The sequence below is a fragment of the Apostichopus japonicus genome, chromosome 11, assembly GCF_037975245.1.
Source record: "Apostichopus japonicus isolate 1M-3 chromosome 11, ASM3797524v1, whole genome shotgun sequence".
NCBI lineage: Eukaryota > Metazoa > Echinodermata > Holothuroidea > Aspidochirotida > Stichopodidae > Apostichopus > Apostichopus japonicus.
Window position 1 is genome coordinate 11977405 of NC_092571.1, and position 24705 is coordinate 12002109.

Here is a 24705-nt window from a genome sequence, read left to right on the forward strand (position 1 = left end):
TTGCAAATTCACTTCACACTTTTCTCTCTTCTAAATGTGGTTGAAAACCTCTCTTGATGTGGTTTTAAATTTTTGCAATGCCCAATTCAACATTACCATGCGACGCTGTGCGATTCAGCTTTTTGATTTAAATCTGCCTTGAATTGGTATCATGGTCGACTGTTGAAGACATGAAATTGGTGTCCACCGAAAGAACCTGTTAAACGTATGTCCAACAGAAATCACATCATGAACGGTACAACAAAATAAAACTTTGGGCGGCTTAAAACTCGGTAAATTAAGCAACACTGTAACACTTGGTGGGATACGAGATTATCCGTAAAAGATTAAATTGTTTCAGTAATATAAAGAGCGTGTCAACTGAGGCCTGTACATTCTTTATCTGAATATTGCAGGGGCTGGTGAGACAGTGAGTTTGAAAATGTTTTACCAAACACAGGGATAGACACAGCCACACACACACAAGAAAAACCCTGAATACAACAGTAGTCTGAACAAAACAGAATGTTGTTTGCTGATTCCAAATGTAAAATTTCGCTAGGCCAGGTGACAAGGTGCCAACACAAGCATGCATGTACTTTCTAAAATACAGTGCTGATTACTTTGGGCAATTACGAAGAGAAATTGCTCTTAAATTGGAGTGATTTTGCTCTCATAGATGTTACAAGGATATATAATGTTGTTTCAGATTAAAATACAATTTTATTTCACAAATTCGTGGATTCTAATCACAAGCTTTCTTAGAAGAGATTCAGTGTGCCATGCTACACTGAATGCAAATATACCAACCCAGCTTTCTGTTTACCCAACTTAATAGTTTACATGATGTTACAGTGCAGCTTATATCACAAAATAACTCATTCTGACATTAGAAATGTATGGTGGCCCAGAAGGGACACTATGCTAATATTAAATTGATTGAATTTTCAACTTACCTAAAAAAAAATGTCAACTCTGAGATAGTTTTTCCAAACTTTTAGACATTTCTGAAGTTGAAGTGAAATATTGATCTAATTTTTATTTTGTATGTCACTTCTGGGCCACTGTAGAAAATCAGTGTATTGTGCAATGGGCTACTTCTCCCTTTTCTAATTTATTCTAGCAAAAGGAAACTTTCTTATGGATGTGATTTCTGAAACCAAATCGTTCCCATCTTCCTCTTGAACGTTCATGTTTCAAAAAGTGGAAAGGCAAATAACCACAACTCAATATACCAATATGCCAGCTCTAAATTCCTTCTCTTTTCTTCAGATTGAAACAGATGTAGGGATTGAAAAAGACATTGAAATATTGTATCTTAAATGATGAAAGATCCTTGGCAATTACATGTAGACAACAAAAAAGCAGCATTTCTATTAAAAACTCAGGCGGCAATTTTACCATATTTATCAAGTTTTCAACTCATAGTAGGATTGGAATTAATCAAAGTAAGACACTCACGTGCATATTAATGAGCTAATAATAAACAGATACAACACAACCTTCAACGTTACCTCGCCCGGACACTTTGACATGTCCGTTTTAATCACAAAAATTCAAATATCTTTACTGTAACTTTGACATTATTTGAAAGTAATAATCTTGTTCATGCACTTTTCATCGTTGTATGATTATTTCAATATTGGAGGGTTTGAAATAAAAGGAGAAAATTTTTGATCAATTACAAAATTAAAGGATGACTTTTGGCAATATTATAGTCTTGATATGTAATAGTCCAAATTTTAGAGTATTAGTAACGTTTCTATAGCTATTCTGGTTCTTGAGATATTCACCTCTAAATTAACTTTAAGCTCTGGAAATGCTCCTTTAAGCCTAACCAGACGATACAGTTGGCTCCTCAGTGCAGGCCTAAACCTTAAACCATTGTTTTTATAAATTCCATTATTAAACAATTGTTTTTATGAATTCCAATGACACGTTCTCTTAACTTCGTACAAAAACAAATAGCATTCTGGGATGAGACTTCTTCAACACTATTTGTCCTCGACAATATATAACACATCGTAAACATTTCGTTCGAAGTTTGTGTGCCATCTGAGGAGCAGACTTTTGTGGTCAGTGTATTAGACTAAGTAATCCAGCCGTTTTAATTGATGGGTCTTGGGATGCTTAGGGTCATATCTCAAAATTTTAGGTGGCATGCAAATATAACCTGGACAGATAGCAGTGTTACTTTAATAGTCTACAACATATCAAAAATTAATTTTCTTTGTCTAAAGTCATCCTTCAAAAGCTGCATAAAAGTCTCATGCAAGACACATTACATTGCACAAAACATAACCCCAAAAAATTACATTTTCTTCTAGTCACCCAGCTGCGAAACAAACAAAATACCGACACTCTAAAGATAATCCAAACCAATGAGGTCACGATAGGGTAGGGGAAGGGGTAGGGAGGGGAGGGAAAGGCAAGTCTCAAGATGACACAAATAACAAACCTTCAGAGAATGAGGAAATGAAACCGCATGGTCTATGGCACAAATTTTCCAAATAAATAAATTTCAGTAACTTTTGTGTCTCATCATAGGGACATGCTACAGAGCTTGCAGTTGGACCAATCACCATCTTTCAGCTATTTCATATTACAGGTTTTTGGTTTAAACCAGATTTATGTTCCCAATTGAGTAAAAAAGATAAAAAAAAATAAATAAAAAAAGAGAAGATACTAGACTTTATCATTTTATTCCATGACTATTATTTCAAAAAGTAAACTAAACTGAAATAAGTTTCCAACCAAATTAAGGTATGGAACATGCTCTAGTTGTATGTTCAACAGTTTGAAAAGTCAAATCTATTCTTAGATATGACAATATAATATTTTCAATAAAGGTTAACAAACACAAACAAAATATTATAGGAAAAACCCAACATTGTAGGTTTAGAATATCATTTGTGACACAAATCTATGGCACAGAAATATGTTTTTCCCCCTCTATATTTATACGTTTTAAAACAAGATTTTGTAATGGCTTTGACATAAATAACTGGGTAGGAGAAAAAAAGAAAACCTCTCTACCAGCTTATTCTCTGCCAACTGCATGAGAGGTTGAAACCTGACAGGTGGAACATGTTAGACAATGGAAAAGAGCAAAAAAATTAATTACGCTTAGAATGGGATTAAAACTGGTGACCTCAACCAAGAGGTCACTGGTCCAAATCCTGTCCTAGTTATAAAATACCTTTGCTTTTTACCATTGTCTAAAATTTACCCCGTCAGTTTTCCAAAATTTTACTTTGGCTGTTGAGGAATTTGTCAGTCACTCACAAGCTAGAACTACCACTCACATTAATACCACAGTCTGTTACATTATTGTTCGGTCAAGTGTGTGTGTGTCAGTACATTTCAGAAAGTCAGTTACAAAGATGGCATATTGTCGGTCAATGTTTTATGGACCTGTCTCCAAACTGTTTGACAAGTCAATATTTGATGGGTGACGAATGATATTCTTGAATTCCTGTCTACAGTGCACACTGCAATCGAGTACCTTCATCTCATTGCAAATCTCATTACTTGGAACTGCTCAACCATATTCAACTTGCCATTAGATTCACTAAGGCATTACTAGGGCAACATTGAAATCATCAATCTTCACACAAAATAATAGGTGAATTAGCAGGTAATTGAAAATTAACTGATTAATAAATGAGCCCCTAGCAACAGCCCCTGAAAATAACACTTTGACTATGTATGCAAGTAAGGCTAGCCCCAAGATCATATGCTACAAAAGTCCCATAAAGACTAATTCTGCCAAGTTATCATGTGTGAACTGAGATGTTGCAAACATAAAGGGTTTGAAATACCGGTTACAGCAACACATTTTAAAATTTACAATAATAATGTGTTCAAGTTTACTTATTTGAATGTTGGGAAGACATTAATGTTGTGAATAGAACTCCCCTAAGCACAAAAGTCTCTTATCTGTATGAAGTCCAATGTGAACTAAGGACCTTTTACAAAAAAGGTCCATCAAGTTTGCAAGGTCTTTAAATACCTTTCCTGCAACGCATTAACCTCAAATTAATAATATATAATATCTCGTTCATGTCTACTTATTAAGCATGTTGGGGAGAAATTAATGTTGTGAATGCAACCACCAAAACTAGTCTGTTACTGTTACAAAATACAAATGGGAACAAAGATAAATATATGAGACTTTGATGAATGTGCAACTGTCTAGAGGAGTAAGCCATGGGGTTTGCCGATCGATCCATTTATACAGCGTTCCATTTTTGTGTAACCAAAAACTTTGCCTTTCTATACTTTGCCTTTTTCTATAGGACCAAATTTCAATATTTCCTGACAAACACCAAAGAGCTCTTTTTGAGAACAAAACTTTCAAAGCTACTGAAGTCAGTTTAGCGTCCATCTTTCCAAAGAACGACGTATTCTATTCCCTCGTGTGTCTGCATCTCAACCTAACTGGGTTTCTGTTGCTGTCGACTCTAGTCCCATATTTCAACCGGTGAGCTGACGTACCGCAACTTTACATGAACGATGTAAAAAAAAAAAAAAAAAAAAAAAAAATTGAGAAAATAAATAAAACAAAAAGAGAAAGAATATATTGTAAGCCTACAACGAGTTTTCGGCGAGCCTCCAATACGGGGCCACACGTTTACGTTGCTGCCTCGCTGTGGAGCTCTGCCCGGAGTCTGCTTGGGTCACCACATCGACCAGAGACAGAGGCTTGGGAAGACTTTCGTGATTGGTTGCATAGTCTGCGTTACCGGATGACGACGACGTATCGGTCGGCGGTGAAGCCGTCATAGGTACGGCGTTGTAGCTGGTACACATTAAGAGATGTTTCTCTAAGCTACCGAGGTATGTAAAATGTTTGTCACAGTTCGTACATTTGTGTTGCATGGTATTCAGACGCGGGCGCTTCCGGAGAGCGAGGGCCACGTTGGTCTTGTTGGCGTTGACGATCTTCTCCCGGTTCGGGCACATTTTCATGTGCCTCTCGAGTTTGTTGATGAAATAAAACTTCTTGCCGCAGCCTGCACAGGCGTGTATGTCGTCGAAGGCGCTGGTGGATTTGACCCGGGCGTATTTCTGCGGGTCATAGATGATCGATCCGGGCCGCGCCCGCTTCCGCCCCTTCCTCTTCAACATTGTGGCATTCTTAAGGTTCAGTATCACAGTTTTTGGAATCCTTCTATGTTCCTTACTGATTTTCTTTTGCACTAGACTACTCTCCCGTTCGTCGTTTCCGTTAGCGGAATTTGACGCATCTTCCTTGATGTTCGCACATTCCATGATGTGAACGTGGAATGCCGACGTGTCCTTGAATTCCAAAAGGCACTTGGTGCAGACGTTATTGACCTTTGACCCCAACTGCTTCTGGTTGCGCGGGTCGGAGAGCATGCTCAGGAAGCCAATCTTCCTCCGCTGCTCGAAAGGATGATTCCTTTGGGGGTTGAAGAGCATTCCCTTCTCCGGGGTCGCTTTCTTTGGCAGAATCACCAATTTGTCCTTGGCCTGAGCGGAATTTCGAAGCTTCAGCGGAGACAGTTTGCTGATCTCCTCCCTGAGGAAGGACACCCTCGGGGTCACCTGCAGAGGGCAGGCCCGCAGATTGAAGGCTTTGGTCGGATCCGTAAAGTTCTGAGGGCGGACGTCGTTGCAGAGGTTTTCGTTGAAGGTGCACTCCACTCCCGTGTGCGACTCCCTCTGATGTTTCTCGAGATTAGAAAAGTAGGCAAACTCTTGCTTGCAGAGGGAGCAAACGTACATTTTCTTGACGCTGTGTTTGGACTCCTTATGGTCCCAAAGTTCGTCGCTCGACGTGAAGACGTGCATACAGAATTCACACTTGTACGGGAAATCCTCTGCGTGGGCTACCACGTGCTGACTCAGTTCCCGGATGCTCACAAAGTTTAAGTTGCAAATGTTACAGGTGAAATGCCATTGCACTGGGTTTATGAAAGGCGTGTTCTTTAGAGATTTCTTGGAAGACATCTTGGAGGTTATCTTCACCCTCGGACGAACCGCCTTGGTCCGTTTCCACTGGGTCGCTGACTGCATGGGCAAATTTTCCAGGGGGTCCTTGCTATCACTTAGGAGATTGTGAATGTACGGATTGGCATCGCAGCCCTCGTCCTGGGGCACCTCCGCAGGTGGTGGGTGAGTGAGATCCAGTGGTTGGAAGTACTGTACACTGGACTTGGAGAGCTTGGTACCTTTAACACGCAGGTCCATTGCATCCGTATCGACATTGTATGCATGGTGACCGGCTGCCAGCTTATTCTCTTCCAACTGCAAGAGGTGTAACCTGATAGGTGGGACATCTTTCTGCTTGGGGACGAAGGGAGCTGGCTCGCTGGCTTTATTCCAGGGACAAGAAATGTCCGGAGTTCTCGGAAACTCTTGATATTCCATGGGGTCGAAAGGAAACAGCGACTTCCTCTTGGATCGGTTCCTCTGATGCGCGATGACTTTATTCTCTTTGACCTTTGTCTTGGGGACCTTATTCCAAAAGCCATAATCTGCAGGACAGAAGCCTTTCAGAGGTGAAGCTTTCTTCGAGGAAGGAGACTCTTTGAGCGGATGGGATGCGGAACTTTTCGCATTTGCAGACGAGGAGGAATGTTTCCTCTTTACGACAGAGGGGATGGGTCGTTGTTCACTGATGTCGCTGATCTCCACAGGTCGTTTTCCCTCACCTTTTTTATTCAATGCATCGTCTTCCAACATCACGATGTCCTGCCTCTTCTCCTTCATCCTGCTCTCGACTGCTCTCTTCCTCGCCGACAGGCCGTGCTGGACTCTCATATGCCGGGACCTGTTGGAGGGATTAGAGAAAGCAGACCCACACAGCCGACAGAGGTACCCCTTCGTCAAGCAGGTCCTTCCTCGTTTCTTTTTTTTCTGGAGAGCTCTGATGCCATCTTTGTCGCTCTGTTCCTTGTTCTGAATCTTCTGTAAGCTTTGCACCAGCTTCTCCAGTTTCATGCTCCCTTTCCCTTTGTCTCCGACAGTCCGGAGGAGGCTGGTCGGACCGAGACTGTTGTCAAACTTATCTTTACCCTTCTCCTTCTTGCCACCAACTTTCTTGGGCAACTTCTCCTTCTTTGCTGACGATGATTTGTGGTTGATCCCATGCTCGCTTTTGAGATGAATGATGAGATCTTTTTTACTGAAAAACTTCAGACTGCAGACATCGCAGCCATGGCCGCTGCTGCTTTCCGAGTGCATGCGTAGATGCCTGTCCCTCCAGACCTTGTATGCAAAGGCTTGATGACAGAGATCACATAGGAATTTCTTGGGGAATATGCCGCCCGGCGATTTTTGCTGCTTCACCTGCAGAGCGTTCTTCTTCTGCGGCGTCGTGTTAGCCACTTTCTCTGTTCTAGAGTCGTCCAGAGTTGTACTCAATAACAATTCAACCTTTTTGTCGTCACAGACGTTTGTCCCCACGTGCCCGAAGTGTTCGATAGGTGTATTAATTTCAGATTCTGTTTTTAACCCAAGAGTTGCATTCTCATCTTTCAATCGCACAGACACTGTCTCTCTTTCTGTGCCACATTCTGTAGCATCCGCTGCTACGACAGAACTGTCAGTCTGAGCTGTCTCTGGCATCTCGTTCAATCTCCCGTCGCAACTCTGCAGACCCTCCACTTTGCTTCGGTCGCATCGAAAGCTCTCGCCGAAGACGGAAAGACTTTCTTCGGGCATCCTACTACCGCCGAGAGACTCCTCCGAGATGACTCGTTCTAAAACAGCCTTCTCCGCGTCGTCGTGAATGTCCTTCAGTTTCTCCAGGGCCGACTGAACCAAGGAGCAATCCACGCTCTTCCACGATCCATCTTTGGTGTCGTTGAGCGGATTTTCCTCCTGTCGTCTGTCTTTCTCTCTCTTTAGGGCGATACCCCTCGCCCAGGGTTTCTTGGCGATGCCCCTGATGAGAACGTTTATATAATGGTGGTAGGTTCTCAGGTGTATCTTGAGCCCTACGGGGTATTTGCACAACTTGTCGCATTTCTGACATTTATATCGGTCTTCGCCGTTCGCTAGCTTCATGACAGATTCCGGTCCGATGAGATACAGGTCTGTGATCATCTCGGTATCGTCTCTTACCTTCTTCCCCTTGATTGCACCTTTCGGCGGTAACGAATGCTTCGTGCGGCCTTTCTTGTTTCCGGAATGTTTTTTCTTTCTCACTTTCTTGTAGTCGTTAGCTTTCAGGACCTCCTCCGTCTTCTGGGTTTGACTTGAAGTGACGGACTCCGTCTCATTTTTCTGGCTGCTCTTGTCTAAACTCTCCTCCAAGACGACATCTCCACCGGTAGAGGTGACATCGGGTTCTTGTATCTCCGCCACGCTGTCTGAAGGTTGACTGTCTGTCTCCGTCAGCAGAGGCTCGGCCGGTTTGGATATTCTGGTGGTGAAGTCTCTGTCGCCTGTGAGAGCATCCCCTTCGTGACATACGGGATACGCCGGCGATATGAGAGGGGGCTCTAACCCCTCTGGGAGGTTGTCGGGGTGCACCTCCAGTGGCGGGGGCACTCTCTTCGGAGCCTTGTAAGCAGCGTTCTCCGAGAAATCCATCTTCTCTAAAATCGGCATTGGGAGCAAATCAGATTCTGTAAGAAAATCAAAGAGAGACCAAAACTAAGATACGAGCTGTCAGCCTTCAAAATTGATTTACATCACTGCAAACTGTTCAAAATTTCTACAGAAGTGCAGAGATGGCATATAGCAGTTTTGTACACAGGAACGAACAGCTGTTTTACAATTTCTCCTGTTTCTCCTGGGTAGATCGAAGGATGGAGAAGTCCAATCTCTCCATTGGTCCATGCTTGGCATCCTTTAGACAATTTTATATGAACGTGAACAACCCTAACCCACACATTCGCATTTATATCATTTATATCATCAGCTTCCGTACCAATAGATAGCTGACAATCAAAACATCTCAATTACGCCCCACGCCTCGGTTACAAACAAACACCCCGAGACTTACTGGCTTGGGTATTTTACTTCACATCTCTCTTACCTGTCTCTCCACTCTATAGATGCAATCGAATCAACCTAGCTTACACATTTTAGCACTGCGGCCCCTCACTGACCCACCTCGGAGTCAACATCCACTTCCTCTTACTTCCAAATCTACTATACTCGAAGCTTAAAGGTGCTTTAATCCCGGGGTGATTTGCAATGAATGGGATCTCGTTGGTTTGACAGTTTTGGGTAAGAGAGGAGTGAAGTAAATACGGTCCAAACTTTTGCCATCGGTAGAATCCAAGTACGACACAGACGACATTCAGAAAGAAACTCAACCGTACCTTCAGAAATGTTCTCATCACTGGGCTCTGTTGCTCCTTCATACCAGCACAACAGTTCTGTTCCAATGGCAATAGTCTGTAACCAAAATATAATGGAAAAACAAATGTGTTAATATATCAACAACAGAGCCCGAGGGTCTCCAACTTTGAGGCAGCATTGACCGCGAAGAGAGGCGCAGAGCGAGCATAAACGTATGAAGCTCACAAAAATAGGAAGCAAATAAGGAAATTTATCAAAATAAATATGACAACAATGCACCGGTATCACTGCTAAATTACCTCCTCAATAACAAATCCAAATGTGGTATGGAAACATCCTTTTGTTTCTTGTTTCACTTATGCACAAGTTACATCACAACCTTGTTTGAAAGAACAACAGTAAATCTCGATACCAAGTGAGAAACTGAGAAGAAAAATAACACACCCTCGGCTTGAGTTTGTAGCACTGGCAAAAAGTGAGGCTGGTAAATTTGTTCTCAATATCACCTAGGGTCAAATTGTGGGTTCATTATGACATTGCAGCCTTGCAAGATGGGAAATCGGTGACCATTTCGGTCAGTGGTAATGGTGAGGTTTGTAACCGGACTGTGAATGACAACTCCAGACGATTCATGATCATCCAGCACACATGATTTTAGTTGCCTCGCAACACCATTGGGTTACCTTTCATATTCAATTCAAGTTCTGATAAATATCAGAGGCCCAGGTGGTTGTGTAACCAGCAGACTGTCTCTGGGTTCAATTCAAGGCAGATGTTTCAAGATTTTTTCACTGATTTATTTTCAAACAGAAGTGCTTATAGAAACACTCAGAAGTTTCTGCATACAACAACAGACTTTCCTACACACTTTGGGTGTTAGGACGAGGACCCAGTAATTAGACCACCGGCAGATGGGCCAGTGGCAGGGTCGGTGCTTATGGTTACCAGTTGGGTCTACACCCCGTAAAAGTTAGAGGGCAGTAGTTTGAAATCTGACAGGGTAGGCAGTTTTTAGCTTCTAGCCCAGCTCTAGTAACAGGGCTTTTGCCATCTGCTTTATATGTGATCAAACCAACTTGAAATGAGACTAGACGACATTAACTTTGACTGGCACACTGTACGAGCCATAAAACCACTGTCCCTCCGAACTTGCATTTAATACGAGGCTGTTTAAAAGTGGCAAAACAATCGCCCTCCCGGCAGAATACCTTCTACTGGGTATCGCACTTACTTTGATTACTTTGTAGTAAATTTTTTTCTTATGCTGGACCGGGTGTAAGTTGTGGAGATCCTTCCCTGGTGCAGTTTTCACAAATCGCATCCAATTCCCTTTCGATGCGTCGCTAGCGTCTACGCAAAATAATCTGCGACCTTTTGGACCAATAATCTGTAAGGAAATGTAATATAAACTCGAGGTAACTCGAACGCCCTGAAAACAGTTCTACAAAAAAAATCCTTGTTACTTTTGAGGGATATCGTCGTTTGCATGAAACTTTATACAAGACTGCTGTCGGAAGTATTCACAAAATATCAATGTTACAAAATTTGAAGAATTCATCTCTGCCATACAAAATGCTAAATATATATAGATGATAATAAAATCATTGTTTTGTAAGTTTTTACCTGCCAGGAGTAAGTGTCGTTTATAACTTCACTGCACCTTTTTCGTTCCCCCTTGAAAGGTCCATACAACCTGCCTCTGTTGACTTGTTTCCTACTAAATACACCTGCAGGACAAAGAAAGAAAGAATTTAGTTACGGTCAGTTTGTGGACATCAGCAAGCATCAAGCAAACTTTTAGGATCTTTTCATCAGGAATGACCCTAATCCCTCAGTGTCCATGCTCAGAATGCATAAACTTCTTATAACTAATGAAGTCCAAAGCACAGTAAGGAAATGTCAAAACAAACGTGGTTCAAAGGACAGCAAGATTATCACCTATAATAGGTCTATACTTTGCAAATGGTATATTCGGAAGGAGGAGGTGATGGGGAATGACACTGGAGGAGGGTTCGAGGGGGAGCATTGCTAAATATTGATAGGTAGATGGGGAGGTGCAAATGGAAGAGTTGAGACAGGTAAGAGAGGAGTGCAGTAAATACACTAGTCTGGACTAAGGGGCTTGTTGTTATAAAGATAACCTCTATTGCCAAACGAAAAAAAAATTACGTCTGAAAAATCCAACGACACATATTTTGGCGACTCACTTTTGGGTCGCTCCCCCATGGTTTGCGGACCCGCCAGGTGCACAACTACAATTAAAAGTATATTTATACCGTAAAATTACCCGCTAGATACGTTACAATACAGTAGTCTGGAGTCAAACGCTTTAATCTAAGCACGCTTCCCTAACATCGAGCTTGCTTTAAAGTTGACGGTGAAATTAATCATGAAAAGTGCCACAGAATACATAAATGATGTTTCCTTTCTCTCATTACTTAAAATTTTGGCGAAGTCGCTCTTTCAGTATCTAATCGGTGCGGCCTTAGTAGACAATTTGTTTTTAAATTTAGGGCAATTACATACATGTATGTAATACCATGCACAGAAATATGAAATTTTTATAATCCACTCCTGCCTGTAGTACTTGAAGCGTAAAACTTCGAGAAATGTTATTAAATATGTAAATCTACATCACATTCTAATAATTTCAAAGGTACGTCACAGTAGGCAATGCAGCATTCTTAATTCGTATCGATGATATTTGAAAGGAGAAATAATTAATATTTTCTTCTAAGAAATTTCGGACTGGTTCCACTTTGCTGACGCCAATTTTAATGCAGCATTCTTAATTTGTATCGATGATATTTCAAAGAAGAAATAATTAATTTTTTCGTTCTAAGAAATGTCGGACTGGTTCCACTTTGCCGGCGCCAATTATCATGGACGCCAATTTGAAGATTATGATCGTCACACATATGTACGGTTATGTACAGTAATTGAACCATCAAAACTACCTGCATTGTACATCATGAAACAAAGAGATCTAAACACAACTCTCCATATGGTGCTTTTCACTCGCACTTAATAATGCAAAATCAGCTGGTTTTACATGTAACTGTACAGCACAGTCAACATCTGCTGTACATATACCACACAACAACACAGTATACTGCTACAGTATGTTCACTTATCAAATCTGCAATACTGTTTGTACACAGTACAATCACTCCACAGACTCTGGACACATTATAATAAACAACCAGCATTTCATATTAATTGATACATGCCAGACATCTTACCAGCCACTATTACACACACACACATATCAACAACAAAAAAATACATATCTGAGCTTCCTAGCCTTTTGTTATGTACCCACAAGTTTAAAAAAAAAACTTTAACACAGCCATGAGGCTGTGTGTTGAGAGTCCAATGGTTTTTTCTTAATCCAGTACACACAGAGGCAACTTTGAACTTGTACAGAAGGGAAGGTAAACAATACACTGGTGATAATGTCTCGTACAAATAATATACCTCTGTGGCTGCATTACCACGTAGCAGTTTGTATACCAATGCATATCTCCAACAGTTAATCAGTGGCCTGGATCTGCAGTAACTACACACGTGCATTGATTCGTAGTATTCTGATACCACATGGTTTGTACAGGTAGGCACAGCTCACGTTCTGCGATGCAAGTCTGTACCCGAGATCAGGCCCGGAAAAACTTGCAGAAATATCCGTGGACGATGTTTTGCTAGAGCGGCCAATCTCTCGCTGTATAGTTGGCAAAGTGAACAACCCAGCAGTTCTGATAATTCTTGATTTTTAAATACCTCTGGGCTTTTTCTGAATTCTGTATTAACATTTTCTTTCTATGTTATTTTTACCTATTGATTTTCTTGCCCAGTGGTGAATCCTGTGAGAGCTATGTATTTCCTGTTAACCTGGCTAGCGAGGTTTCACAACCCTGCCCTTGATCTATTCACTTCCTGTTTCGGATACATATAAAATAAACAATAACTTACATTGTATTATAACTTGAAGAGGCTCCCAAAAGCATAAAACATCACTTTATGTTACTTTCTCTGGTAAATGTTAACAAAGAATTTCTCCGGTAAAGTACAGGACTGCAAACACACGGATTAAGACACAGTAAGCGAGAATTTTTTCCATTATGAGTGGCTTGAATAATTCTAGGTGGTTTGGTTCTATCAAATTTTCGGTATTTGAATAAAATTTTGTTTTGGCACACAGTTTACACTGTCCTACACCTACAGTAGGACACTTTCCTTGTCAGGCCTCAAAATTCAGGACACTTAAATTTACAAGATTCAATTTCTCCATTTGCCATTAGCAAGAGAAAACAAGGGGGGGGAGGCACTTGCACTTTTCTGCCAGTGTGAAATGAGTGTTTAGTATTACAAGTTACAACAAGGAAAATGCAAGAAGGAATTTGATTTTAATCAGTACATTACCATTTTTGGGGCTAAAATTATGAAATTTGTTGGTGCTGTAACAATATGTGTCACAACAGAATCTATTATCGAAAGGCAGCAAGGTAATCTGGGCACAACAGTAACTTAATCACTCAGTGAGAAAAAATACTGGTTCGAGCAGGGCGCCAGATGGAATGGAAGTCTCCCTGGGCAGTCAATTTCCCATTTATCCAGCTGTCAGCAATTCATGTGCAATGCCAGATTGGTAGTGTGTTTAACCTTACCGCATCAAGGGTCCCGATACCCCGATGAGTGCAAAGAGTGTGGACCTGTTTTGCTTTCGCAGGCTGGTTTTAAATGTTTTGTGGGCCAGATATTGCCCGCAGACCATCTGTTGATATTAACTCCTGACATAGTTTGTCCAAAGTAAGAAGACAGCTATCTAGGTTTTTCAATTATAAATGGCTAACTTAACTGGTTATCCTGGTCCTGTGTTTTAAGAGACTAACATGACAGGGACACCGAGAATATCCTACTGTAAGGCTTCAAGAAATTGATCAACGTCGATGGTGCTTGTTATAGGGAGTTGGGATCCTTAATTTTTTTTATGAAAAAGCTGTTATTTCCCTTAATAAAAGTGTCTCGACCAATGACACAAAATGCCACACTGCCTTTCTGTTGGTACCTACAATATTGAACTGTATACTATTTACTCCAAGTGTTAAAAAGTAAAGAAACTTGTTATCCAAAATTCCAAAATCCAGGAGCAGGTAAAAGTATCAAAATGTTTGCAAACCCTATGCAATGAGCAACCTTGGGGCACCCAAATTTTTGGTCTTTAGTCTTGGTACGTATTGCACTTTTCTATTAAGGTTTTACAGAATTGAATTGTTAAAAGTAGACATTTTCATTACTTTTTTGGGGGGACGTTGAACAGGAATTATAAATAACTTCTTTTCAGAATGCCTTTTGTGGGCTCAAAATTGTTCAGTGTCTCTTTGGTTTATTTCTCCAGTCAAGGCAGACTAAACCTATTCATTAAGTTTGGAGGGCTTGAAAACTTCAATAGAACAATTTGCAATAAATATCTAATAATTTTGACCACCCCACAACTGCAAAAAATTAAGTTCTGGCTGTCACCCAAAGCTGTTTCTCTACTACACATGTAGCTACTGTACGGGATAAAGCGTCCACAATTGTCACTCACAAATTACAAGCTACAAAAAAATCCCAAATTATTGCGGACCTAGAAGTGGTAATAACAATAACAATGCCAAAAAGTCTATGAGAGTATGAAAACTCATGGGCAAATCTACAATCACATTATAATAGCACTTCAAAGTTCCTTTCTGCATGACACTGCAAACATGCACAAAAACACCTATTTTGACAGCTCTGTATCTTCTCTTGGGGGAGGGGAGGGGGAGGGGGAGAGGGAAGGGTGAAAGGAAGAGGAGTGAGGTCCAATACATTTCACAAATATGTCTAAGAATTATTTGCCACATTTTACTCAGAGAGAGGAGGGACAATGTGCCGTCAAGTAAACTAACGAGTAAACAGTAAAGCTTTATCAGTCTTTAAATAGTACTTAGGAAATGTACTTTCCAAAGTGAAAGGGATTGGACTATTTGGGGTCAAATTTGTTTATACTATTGTATTTATCAGTTATTTTTTATTTGCTCAATTCTTAGAGTAAAGAGCACCTCATTGTTTGCTATATATATCAGAATTCGAAAGAAAGAAAAAAAGAAAGAAGGTCGATCCAGTCAGGATATGCAGTACTTGTAACGGATTGCATAAGGTGAGTAAGACAAATATACTAGACCGGTTAGAATGGAATTCGAACCAGTATGACCCAGGGACTACAAAGTCTAGGGACTTTTATGTTGTTAGTACAGTAAGTCCTGTACAGTAGGTTGTAGAAATTGCCAAGGCAAGGCTACCCTACCTTCCAACATATTAAAACAGAAACATAGAAAACAGAAAGCATTAATTTCTACAAATAGCTCGTGAGGAGTAACAAGGGACCTGACAGCTTTTGTCTATATTAAGGAGGGAGGAGGGGAGAAGTACCTGCACATTGGAATTCCTGAAACCGCTACACATACCCGGGCTGCTAGTTGACGGGTCACCTGGGAATCTAAATACACCCCTGAAAATACAGCTTATTGATGAGGATACTCATGGAGCCGGAGTAACTTACCAGATGTTTTAGAAATTGATGGAACAACGTGGTGAAAACCAAGCGATAACAGGATGGGTGCAGATTTAGCATGTATTCCACCAGATAAACAAAACTGCACCAAAACACACTCCTAGAAACTTCTAGTGGCTTTGGGTGGTAGAATGAGATGCGAGGGGTTATTGACCACCTGGGGGGGGGTCACTGAGGGTGTACCGTGCTGATACTCTAGACACAGGAGAGAGAGAGCGACGAGGCTGTGGGGCAACGGGTAGGCTAAGAAGCGAGGCAATTCCTTCTTCCCCTCACGAAACTCAACAGGTCGGACAGCACTGGAAGTGTCTTAAACCTACGTGCACACATACACATGTGCATATTATCATCCCGGTGTGACCTGGTTGTGCCCCCCTCCCCACCCCCATCTCCTTGCCATTATCTCACCATAGGGCGTACAGATCTCCAACTGCATCCTCGTTGCATCCTCCCTCATATTTCCTTGCACTTTATCACTGGCTTTTTGTTTTGTATTCCAAACAGACTATTGTTGTACAATAAAATAACTTGCAAACTTTCTGGCTTACAAGTCTCAAACACTGCTGCCTTGAAGCTTGCTGAAGACCCCCTGCAAATTCTCAGTTTTCTATTTGACCTGCCATACCACCGGCCCACCCCCCAACCCTTTCTACCCCATCAAAATATCCCCATTCTGAAGCACCCTCTGCTCCAGCTACAAAAAACTGACTTGAACTAGCACACACTGTACACTATAGCAGGTCTACTATGCTCCTGAAAAAAAATCAATCGCCCGACTATAGGAAATGTTAAGTTTAAAAACAAATATATTGATCGAGTCTCTCCTTGGCTATAGTCTCCTTAACAATGGTACAATCACTCCTGGCAAAAATACACAAAAATGTCATGCCCTCTTTGGTCATGAACCCTAACAAACATTTGCCAAATAACTTCACACCAATCAGGGTTGTGAGAGACAGAATTCTCTCCTTCTGTAAACAGTTTGACACTGGGGCAAACTTTTAATGGTCGTCCTTGGAGACAACCATATTTCTGTGCAGACAATTCAGGTCAGCTGTGGAGGTTCGTTCAAAGTGTGCTACAGTGCCAGATATTATGTCAAAATTCAGGTTGAATTTGTAAGAAGAAGAATAAGAAAACCACCAGATAGGTGAGATGATAAATTGGTATTAGCCTCCATCTTTTTTTGGAGATACTGTGGACAACCACATTTGCTGTGTGGACAACCAAAGGTTAAAGGGACTGGTTGTCCAAGGGACAACCAGAAAAGATCCTTTTGAAATTGTTCCCTGCATTAACCAGAGAAATGGTCGTAGGATGTGACTGTAAATGTATCTGTAAACGTCTTCAAGGGATGGTTGGGGAATGCTGGTTGAATCAAGCAAAGCGGTTTATTTTCTGCCTTAAAGGAGAAGTCAACCCAACCATCAGGTACCTGATATGAAATTTAAGCATCATGAACAACCCCTCCCCACATCCTTCCCCCTCCCCCTAGCCCTGCCATTTCAGCCCATCTCACTTTCAGGAGAATCACATTTACAATTATCATAAATCTTTAATATGACAGAGATGGTTGTGATAGACAACTCCTCAAAAATATCTTTAGATCAAAAAAAATCTCCATTTTGGGTGTTTTCAAGTTGTGTCCGGGAAGGGGGGGGGGGGGAGTCTGCCATTTTGTAAATATACGTACAGTACTACCGCAGAATTTCTCCACTGAGATTCAAATCGATCGAACTAGGACGCCTTCCAAATATTTTTCCTCTCGATTCCAAAAATGTTTATTGCCTAGACTCAGACACCTTTTATGTTTTTCTAGAATTCAAAGAATTTAGGTTGAAAATTTACTTCTTTGTTTTCAATTCTTGAAATCTTGTCTCTAGCTATTCTAGGTGTCGACTGCATTGTCAGTCGGATTTTTCATACATCACATACGGTGTGTGAAAAGATCAACAAACTCAAAGATGCAAAATCCGATTCAGAAAAACAGAGGAGAGAGTGTGTTTTGCAACCTTGAATGTGTTTTTATAGGTTCTTGCCCCAGTGTAGACCTGTGCAAACAGCACTACATTTGGAAAGAATGACTTTTCTACAACTGTACCATTCAAATGGGTACAGTATATGAATCACTGGCATTTCTTTCTGATTTGGAATTTTTTTTTTTAGTGAGCATCAGCAATGGAACTTTGAGTGGGGCCCATCACAAACAAAATTCTGAAAAAGCAAAGGAAATTTTTGGCTAGAACCAGGATTTGAACCACTGACTTCAGTTCATGTTCTATAAACTGAGCCATCCAGCCCTTGGTTGGTACGTAGCAATCCCAAAATAGTAATTCCGTGCTGCTACTGGTTGCATACTTGTAAAGTTTTTGACTTTTTAACTTATTTTTAAAGGAATTTGAATATGCAAGCTGATAACCTACATTGCGATGGGATTTCAAGTATCAAAGAACATCAAAATCTTTACCGAAAACAACTCTGAAATAGCTGTCTAGAAAAAGAATATCAGCTGCATCATAAAAAATTAATAAAATATAAAGAATATTAATAAAAAAAATAGGTAAAAAAGAAAAAAGGTTTTCTGTACTTACCAATTTTATCTGGTTCCTGTAGTGAATCTCCAAATTCTAGTTCATTGGGTAAGTTCATTCCATCTGGGACAACTTCCATGCTCCCATGACATAGATGAGGCCTGAACATAAATAACAAAACAGAGAAAAATTCTTCCACTAAAATCTTGATTTCAAACATTCTCCTTTTAATTTTGCCTGTTTTATATAATAATGATATCATCTTTAAAAAAAAAACGTTTTTCAGGAAAAACATTTGAAATTACCATCACTTAACCAAAGAGGATCAGCTCGATATGCAAGGTTATTGACTGAGAGAGTTTATAAAGAATAATTCACGGCCTGCTGGGCGCTGGCGATGTGATGACATTTTTTAAGTGTGACTTGATCACATCTTCAGAGTACAGTAGCTAAAGAAGAAATCCTCAAAAAATTAGAATCATTAAGACCCAAAGAGCTTTAAATAATATATACATCAATATCTATATTATACATCAATATCTCTGTGAGTTATTTATCATTCGCATCTCCATTACATCCATGGATTAGTTACGAATGGTTACATAGTGTGATTATATTACTGTAACTGATAGCATCGTACAGGGTAAATATTTAAATGGGTTTTTCCCCCTCTGGTTGGTCCGTCAGACATCCAGGTCTTGGTTCGTCTGAACTGCAAATTTGGTTGCCCGAAAAAAGACAAAAAAAATGTAGCAAAAATACAAAGAGCCGATTTTTGTACACTGTTGAAGGGATGCTATGTCAGTTCTGGTGACTAGAATCAGCTTTAGGCAAATTATAGTATGCTAGAATTGCTAGAAGTTTTCAAAAAGTTCTTTCCTGGAGGTCTTTTTCTCTCCAAATTATTCTCAGACATTTTTAAAAGGAACACACAAGATGACTGAATGTCCCTGTGAGGTAAATTTCCTTGAAGGTTGTAATAAAAACAGTTTAAGAATTTTGACCATAGGTGACCATATTTGAATATCTAGCATATTTGGGGCCAAATACAGCATACCTTTAAACTCAACTTTCAGGTGGATCATAAAGGTAAAGCACTATTTTTTTTTTTCAGGAAATCTCTAAAAGTGATTGAGGAAAATATGCAAATGATCAGTTTACCTATTTGGGGGTGGGGGGGGGGGACAGGTTCCAGTGCAATCTGAAATTTGATGGAAACAACTAGCCATCGGTCAGACCTTCTGATTTTACTGATTTCGGTTGTCTGTACAGTGTGCAGAAATTGGTAATCTTGGAAGACTATTAAAAATTTGTCTCGGTCTTGATATATGTTTAACACTAACCTGTTTGGTAACATTACTGTGCCAATGAAAGCAATTAACTAAAAAAAGCAATTAACTGAATTGGCAACATATGTACAGTATATCTGACACCAACATCAATACATTTTGGTAACATAACTTAAAACTCGCAATTATAACACAAACAACGTCAACAAATGAAAATCACAGGGACCCATTTTACACTGTTATTAGATAAGCATATTAAAAAAAAAAAATTACAAAATATAAATTTTAAAAATATAAATTATAAAATATAATTTAAAAAAATGATCAAAATGGTTTACTAAAGTATATAACCAATATCTGTAGTTAGTGTACAATATGTGTCGTTACAAAGCATGGTACAATAGTGATGTTTTCAACATGTGAAAAGGTCACCACACAACTATCAAAGAAAAGTTACTGGCATGGGATGTGCTTACTCAACCAAAGCGAGAGATCCCAACAGTATATATGCATTTATGCACAGAGTGCAACTTAGTTACGTTTGTTCCTAATACAATGGTACTATACAGTTTGTTTGTCAGACTGGTTCAAGGTGTCCTATTTGTGCTTAACCAGTTACAATTGAAGGTAACTGAACCCACTACTGTACATGGACTCTTTCCTTAATTGGAACCACCAAAACAATTCGAAAGCAGGGAATTAACATCTGTCCCCTCTGTTCGGATTAATACCCTAAGAAGTGGAGGGGAAGGCGGGGGGGGGGGGAGGGGTTGGTTGCAGAATCTTTTGATCTTCAACTTAACATCTCATCTAATGACATATATGCAAATTTAAGGTACAAGACATTCAGATTTTTGTGAATGTATTCATCTATGTACGCACAACTGGAGTGATAAAAAAAAGTAAGAGAAGGGTCGCAGACTATTTATAACGAAAGGTTGGTTTCCGACCAAGGCAACTTAAGAGCTAAAATCATCTCCCATGTCACTATATATAGACACAGCAGAGTGGGCGTACCATGGTTGTGAGTAGACCTACAGTAGATGCAACTTAGTACAGTACCTGCTGACAGGTTATAAATTAAATAATTAGTGTCCAACAGTCTGTGTCAAAGTTAGCCATTGCGAAAGCTCTGAAACACGTCTATTATACTATACTGTACTAACTATGGTTTCTGTGTACTAAAACTGCTATGTTTACATACAGTCTTTATCCCTCGTTTTTAGCAATTTGCTAATTTCGTGGACCATTCTTGCCATGCGATTAATCTAATAGTACTCTATGCTGTGCTCAAAGACGCATAAATTATGATGAAAAGCAAATGCTATCTCTATAATTTTATTACAAACTGTAGCAGTACCAGATGGACCGTGGAAGTGCACTGTATGTAGTGTACAGTACGTATACCAGTTCACATGTGCACAGTTTATGTACCAGTATATACATATATAATAACACTTATAATACGATTGATTGATAAATTATTTCCTCTCCTCGCCTGATAACTTTACAGAAGTACTAGGTTCCTCTTTAAACAGTAAACCAAACTGGTACTTGAAAACTTTGCACCTATTTTGAGCTCATCCCCACAAAAGTGTGTACTTTGCATAATTTAAGCTTTTATGTGAGGAGTCTGAAGCACTCATTTCCTCAACCAACAACTTTCTACAGTTACTTTTGTACTGTAGAGTGAAACATCTCACCAGTGCAAGAATGCTAGCTGAGATTTAACTCGAGTAACTGAACATCTGGTGTACACATCATTAAGAAGTAACCTTGGCAAAACAAGTACGTAAATAAAAAAATTACCAACAAATCCTTCTCACACCAACACTGCTATCATAAAACCTAGAGACACTGGGGTTGCTCTAATCATGGGTAAATTTTGAGTGACATAATAAAGCTCTAACAACATTGGTCTTGATATATTCATCTCCCAGGGTGACTTTTTCACAGAAAACCAAGTCAACTGTTGCCCTATCGACTCCCACCAGATATCATAATATTAACTATCTTTATGTTACTTTTGAAACAAATATTCATACTTTTTGAAAAAGATCAGATTACACGGTCATGTTATATTCGACATATTTTTGAAAATTTATACTCCAATGGCTGCATGATCTTAGAACCATGTGTAGTAGGCTACAATCTCTAAATTCACTGTACCACAATTCTCTGCAGTGTAATCGGCAGTTTCAGATTAAGTGCTACTAATGTTGTGTACCAGGTATACATAAGTACAGTATATATTGCTATTACAGTAATTAATAATAGAGTGATATCAACAGGAGTACTGCTGCAGTGCTGCAGCTACAGTACTAATACTATCAATATAATGATAAAGAAGCTCACTACAGTACAATTGGCCAACTCTCCACCCCCCCCCCCCCAAAAAAAATTTTTATGATAATAATGCAAATAATGAAAAATTGTAAAAACTGGGAAGAGCTAGAAGCCTGCTTTGTATACATTCAGGAGGATTAAAATGGCTGGATAACTGAATCTTTCAATTGTCTTGCAACAAACATTAATAATGCCTGTGATATTTTGTAAAGGATTAGCATAAATGAAAGATGTTAATCCTGCACTGGCTATAAAGGCGGTTGTCAGTCAAATGAGATTAAGTTGTGAATACTACTCTGAATGCATTCATGCATAATCAATGAATTTTACAGACTCACAGTGGATTCCCAATAAAGCTAACATGGGTGGAAAACACGCTGCATGCACAATCAGCAGCCTAGGGATTTCTGTACACTGTGTAGAATGATATAAATCATATGTGAGCTCTGTTTATTCCCCAAGTTAAACTTTCAACCATGCTACAAAATGGGCAGGCCTATAAAATCACCTCTTTTAATTTGCTTCATAAACTAAAATGATCACGCGGAACATTTAAAAGACGTATGAAAATATTCGGCAATGCTGTGTCCAAAGTGCGATCAATATTTGTTAAGGTTAGGCCTTAAATGGTTTTCATTGCACTGTGAGATGTTGCCAGCTAGCACAGGCCCTATCATGTGCAATTGTCTCCAAATTCCACTTCACTTTCACCAAGAACCCTTCATTTTAGTTGATTTGTTTTTGTTTTTTTATCAAAACTGATGTATTGTGTTACATAGTGCACCGTTATTGTCATGGCCGCTGGGGATCCAATTTAACTTTCAGGAACTAAGCAATGCAAACTAGACATAAATTGTGTCCTCTGACTCTTTGCAACTAGCCTACATGTAACTGTAAGCCTATATGTGTCTCAATGGTCTATCATGGCAGTAACTTAAACTTCCTTGGATGCAAACTTAGCTTTATTTTGGCTTTGTTTCTGGAAATCCATTGAATTCCTGACTGGCTGATGCAACAGACGGATCAACTTGTGTTCCTCACACTTGAGATACAGTTAACGATAAGCCTAACTGATGGAAAATCTGGATAGGCTAATACTAAATCTAAGTCAAGCACACGTAGAAATATTAAACGCCTATTGTAGCCTATAATGTTACCGGACAATCACAACATCGCTCTGGGTGAAATACAAGCATAGTTACCAGCCTAGAATTTTACAACAATAATTTTGCATCCCTACGTCTAAAATGCACCTTAGATACTAAATTCTTAATGTCTACCAACACTGATAAATGTTTCAAATACCATGATTGCAGTTCTCGCAAACGTTCGATACACAGTGAAACCTTATCAAAACGAGGAAGTTCGTAAATTTCCGTGATCCTGTTATGAGCGCTGCACGATTGCAATTTACTGCACACTGCAGTTTTGGGAATCTCTTTGGGAGACTCCAAAACTCCAACGTTCCCTGAATTTCGTCACGTAGTCAAAAAGTTTATGTCTATGAACTTCTCTTTATGGGAGATTAACTGAGCAGTTGAGCACAGGGAATGTCTCCCCAAGTAGATGGGGCAATAGATTTTACCGTTGATTACTATAACGCAAAACCACGTTTGGTCTTTGTTTCCTTGTGAACACACCCTTGCCTGTTCAAGCAATGTTATTATGGAGCACTGTTACAGTCTCGATATTGATAATAACATCGTTGAGACCAAAAGCGAAAATCAAACATTTTTATAAACCCAAAATATATTTTATGGACAAGAGATACAAAACGAAACTTACTCTATCTGATAAAAGAAGGTTTCACCTTTCGGATTCTTGTGTAAATACCCTCGAAAGCGCTGTAGTTAATGACAATCAAAGATAAACTGCACAATAAGTTTCGGGGCCCATTGACGAAGTAGAGTTCAATATGGCGTTTGCAAACATATACGTGTAAAGATCTCGTGGTGATCACGTAGTACGTGTCGTTGCAGCCGCGAGTTACTTTGTGGCTACAATTTTTTTGCGAGTTTAGTGGTTTGCGCGTATACAGTGCTGTGACTCTGGGTTAGTCAGTGAACAATAGCTAATGGTACAACTCTGGAGTAAATACATGATGCGATAAAAAAAGCTCTGGTAATTTGTAAGGGTGATAGCCACAGATGAATGGTCACGATGATGTTTGGTCATTAGTTCATGATCGCGATTCAAATACATTTGCGAAGCTGCTAGTATTATAAACACAACGGGATGGATGGGTTTCCAGGTTAGGAATCCCGATCGAATATTTGCCACTGTAATCGGAGGCTAATAATGCGGGTTATGAGTTAAACGAGTGGAGCTTATACTCAGTATGCAGATAATATATTTAGAGGTTCCGGGCTGCTTCCGCCAAATAAAAATGTTTAATAAACATTGAAGGTCAAAGTTACTGATCGAGAAGGCCGATTGGTCCTAGGTTTATTCCTTACTTCCGGACACAATTTTGATAGGAAGGAATCAAATAAGATCGGTAGCGAGTAAACATGTAGGCCTACAAAGACATTTTGCATGTTGATTACCATTGAGTAAGCTGAATTTATTCCGTATCCCACTAGTAGCCTATAATGTTGGCCTATATAATCATTGGCTTACTTGAACTTGTATATATATAAACTATAGTCTATGTTTAATTATCGAAGGGAGATATCCGAGGGGC

General features: G+C 39.7%; 1 protein-coding gene across 4 annotated transcripts; it reads right to left on the minus strand.

The window, feature by feature from the left end:
• Positions 1-484: 484 nt before the first annotated feature.
• On the minus strand, positions 485-24309 carry LOC139975594 (uncharacterized). Of its 4 annotated transcripts, none has more exons than XM_071983624.1 (6): positions 23833-24309; positions 18448-18548; positions 10885-10988; positions 10493-10648; positions 9282-9357; positions 485-8579 (listed from the first exon to the last, which is right to left on the minus strand). In XM_071983624.1, exons 2-6 carry the CDS (start codon positions 18524-18526, stop codon positions 4570-4572), a joined length of 4425 nt encoding a protein of 1474 aa, XP_071839725.1. In that variant the 5' UTR covers positions 18527-18548; positions 23833-24309; the 3' UTR covers positions 485-4569. The 4 variants fall into 4 exon arrangements, with proteins under 4 accessions (XP_071839725.1, XP_071839723.1, XP_071839724.1 ...); XM_071983622.1 differs by having other exon boundaries at positions 23808-24309; XM_071983623.1 differs by lacking the exon at positions 23833-24309 and adding an exon at positions 23328-23767.
• Between the last annotated feature and the right edge of the window lie 396 nt (positions 24310-24705).

Coding starts and splice junctions, on each gene's coding strand:
- LOC139975594 (XM_071983624.1), bottom strand. CDS start 18,526: ATGGAAGTTGTCCCAGATGGAATGAACTTACCCAATGAACTAGAATTT. Junction 10,989..18,447: donor ACAGGAACCAGATAAAATTG/GTAAGTACAGAA, acceptor TTTGTCCTGCAG/GTGTATTTAGTAGGAAACAA. Junction 9,358..10,492: donor TTTACTACAAAGTAATCAAA/GTAAGTGCGATA, acceptor TTTTGGTTACAG/ACTATTGCCATTGGAACAGA.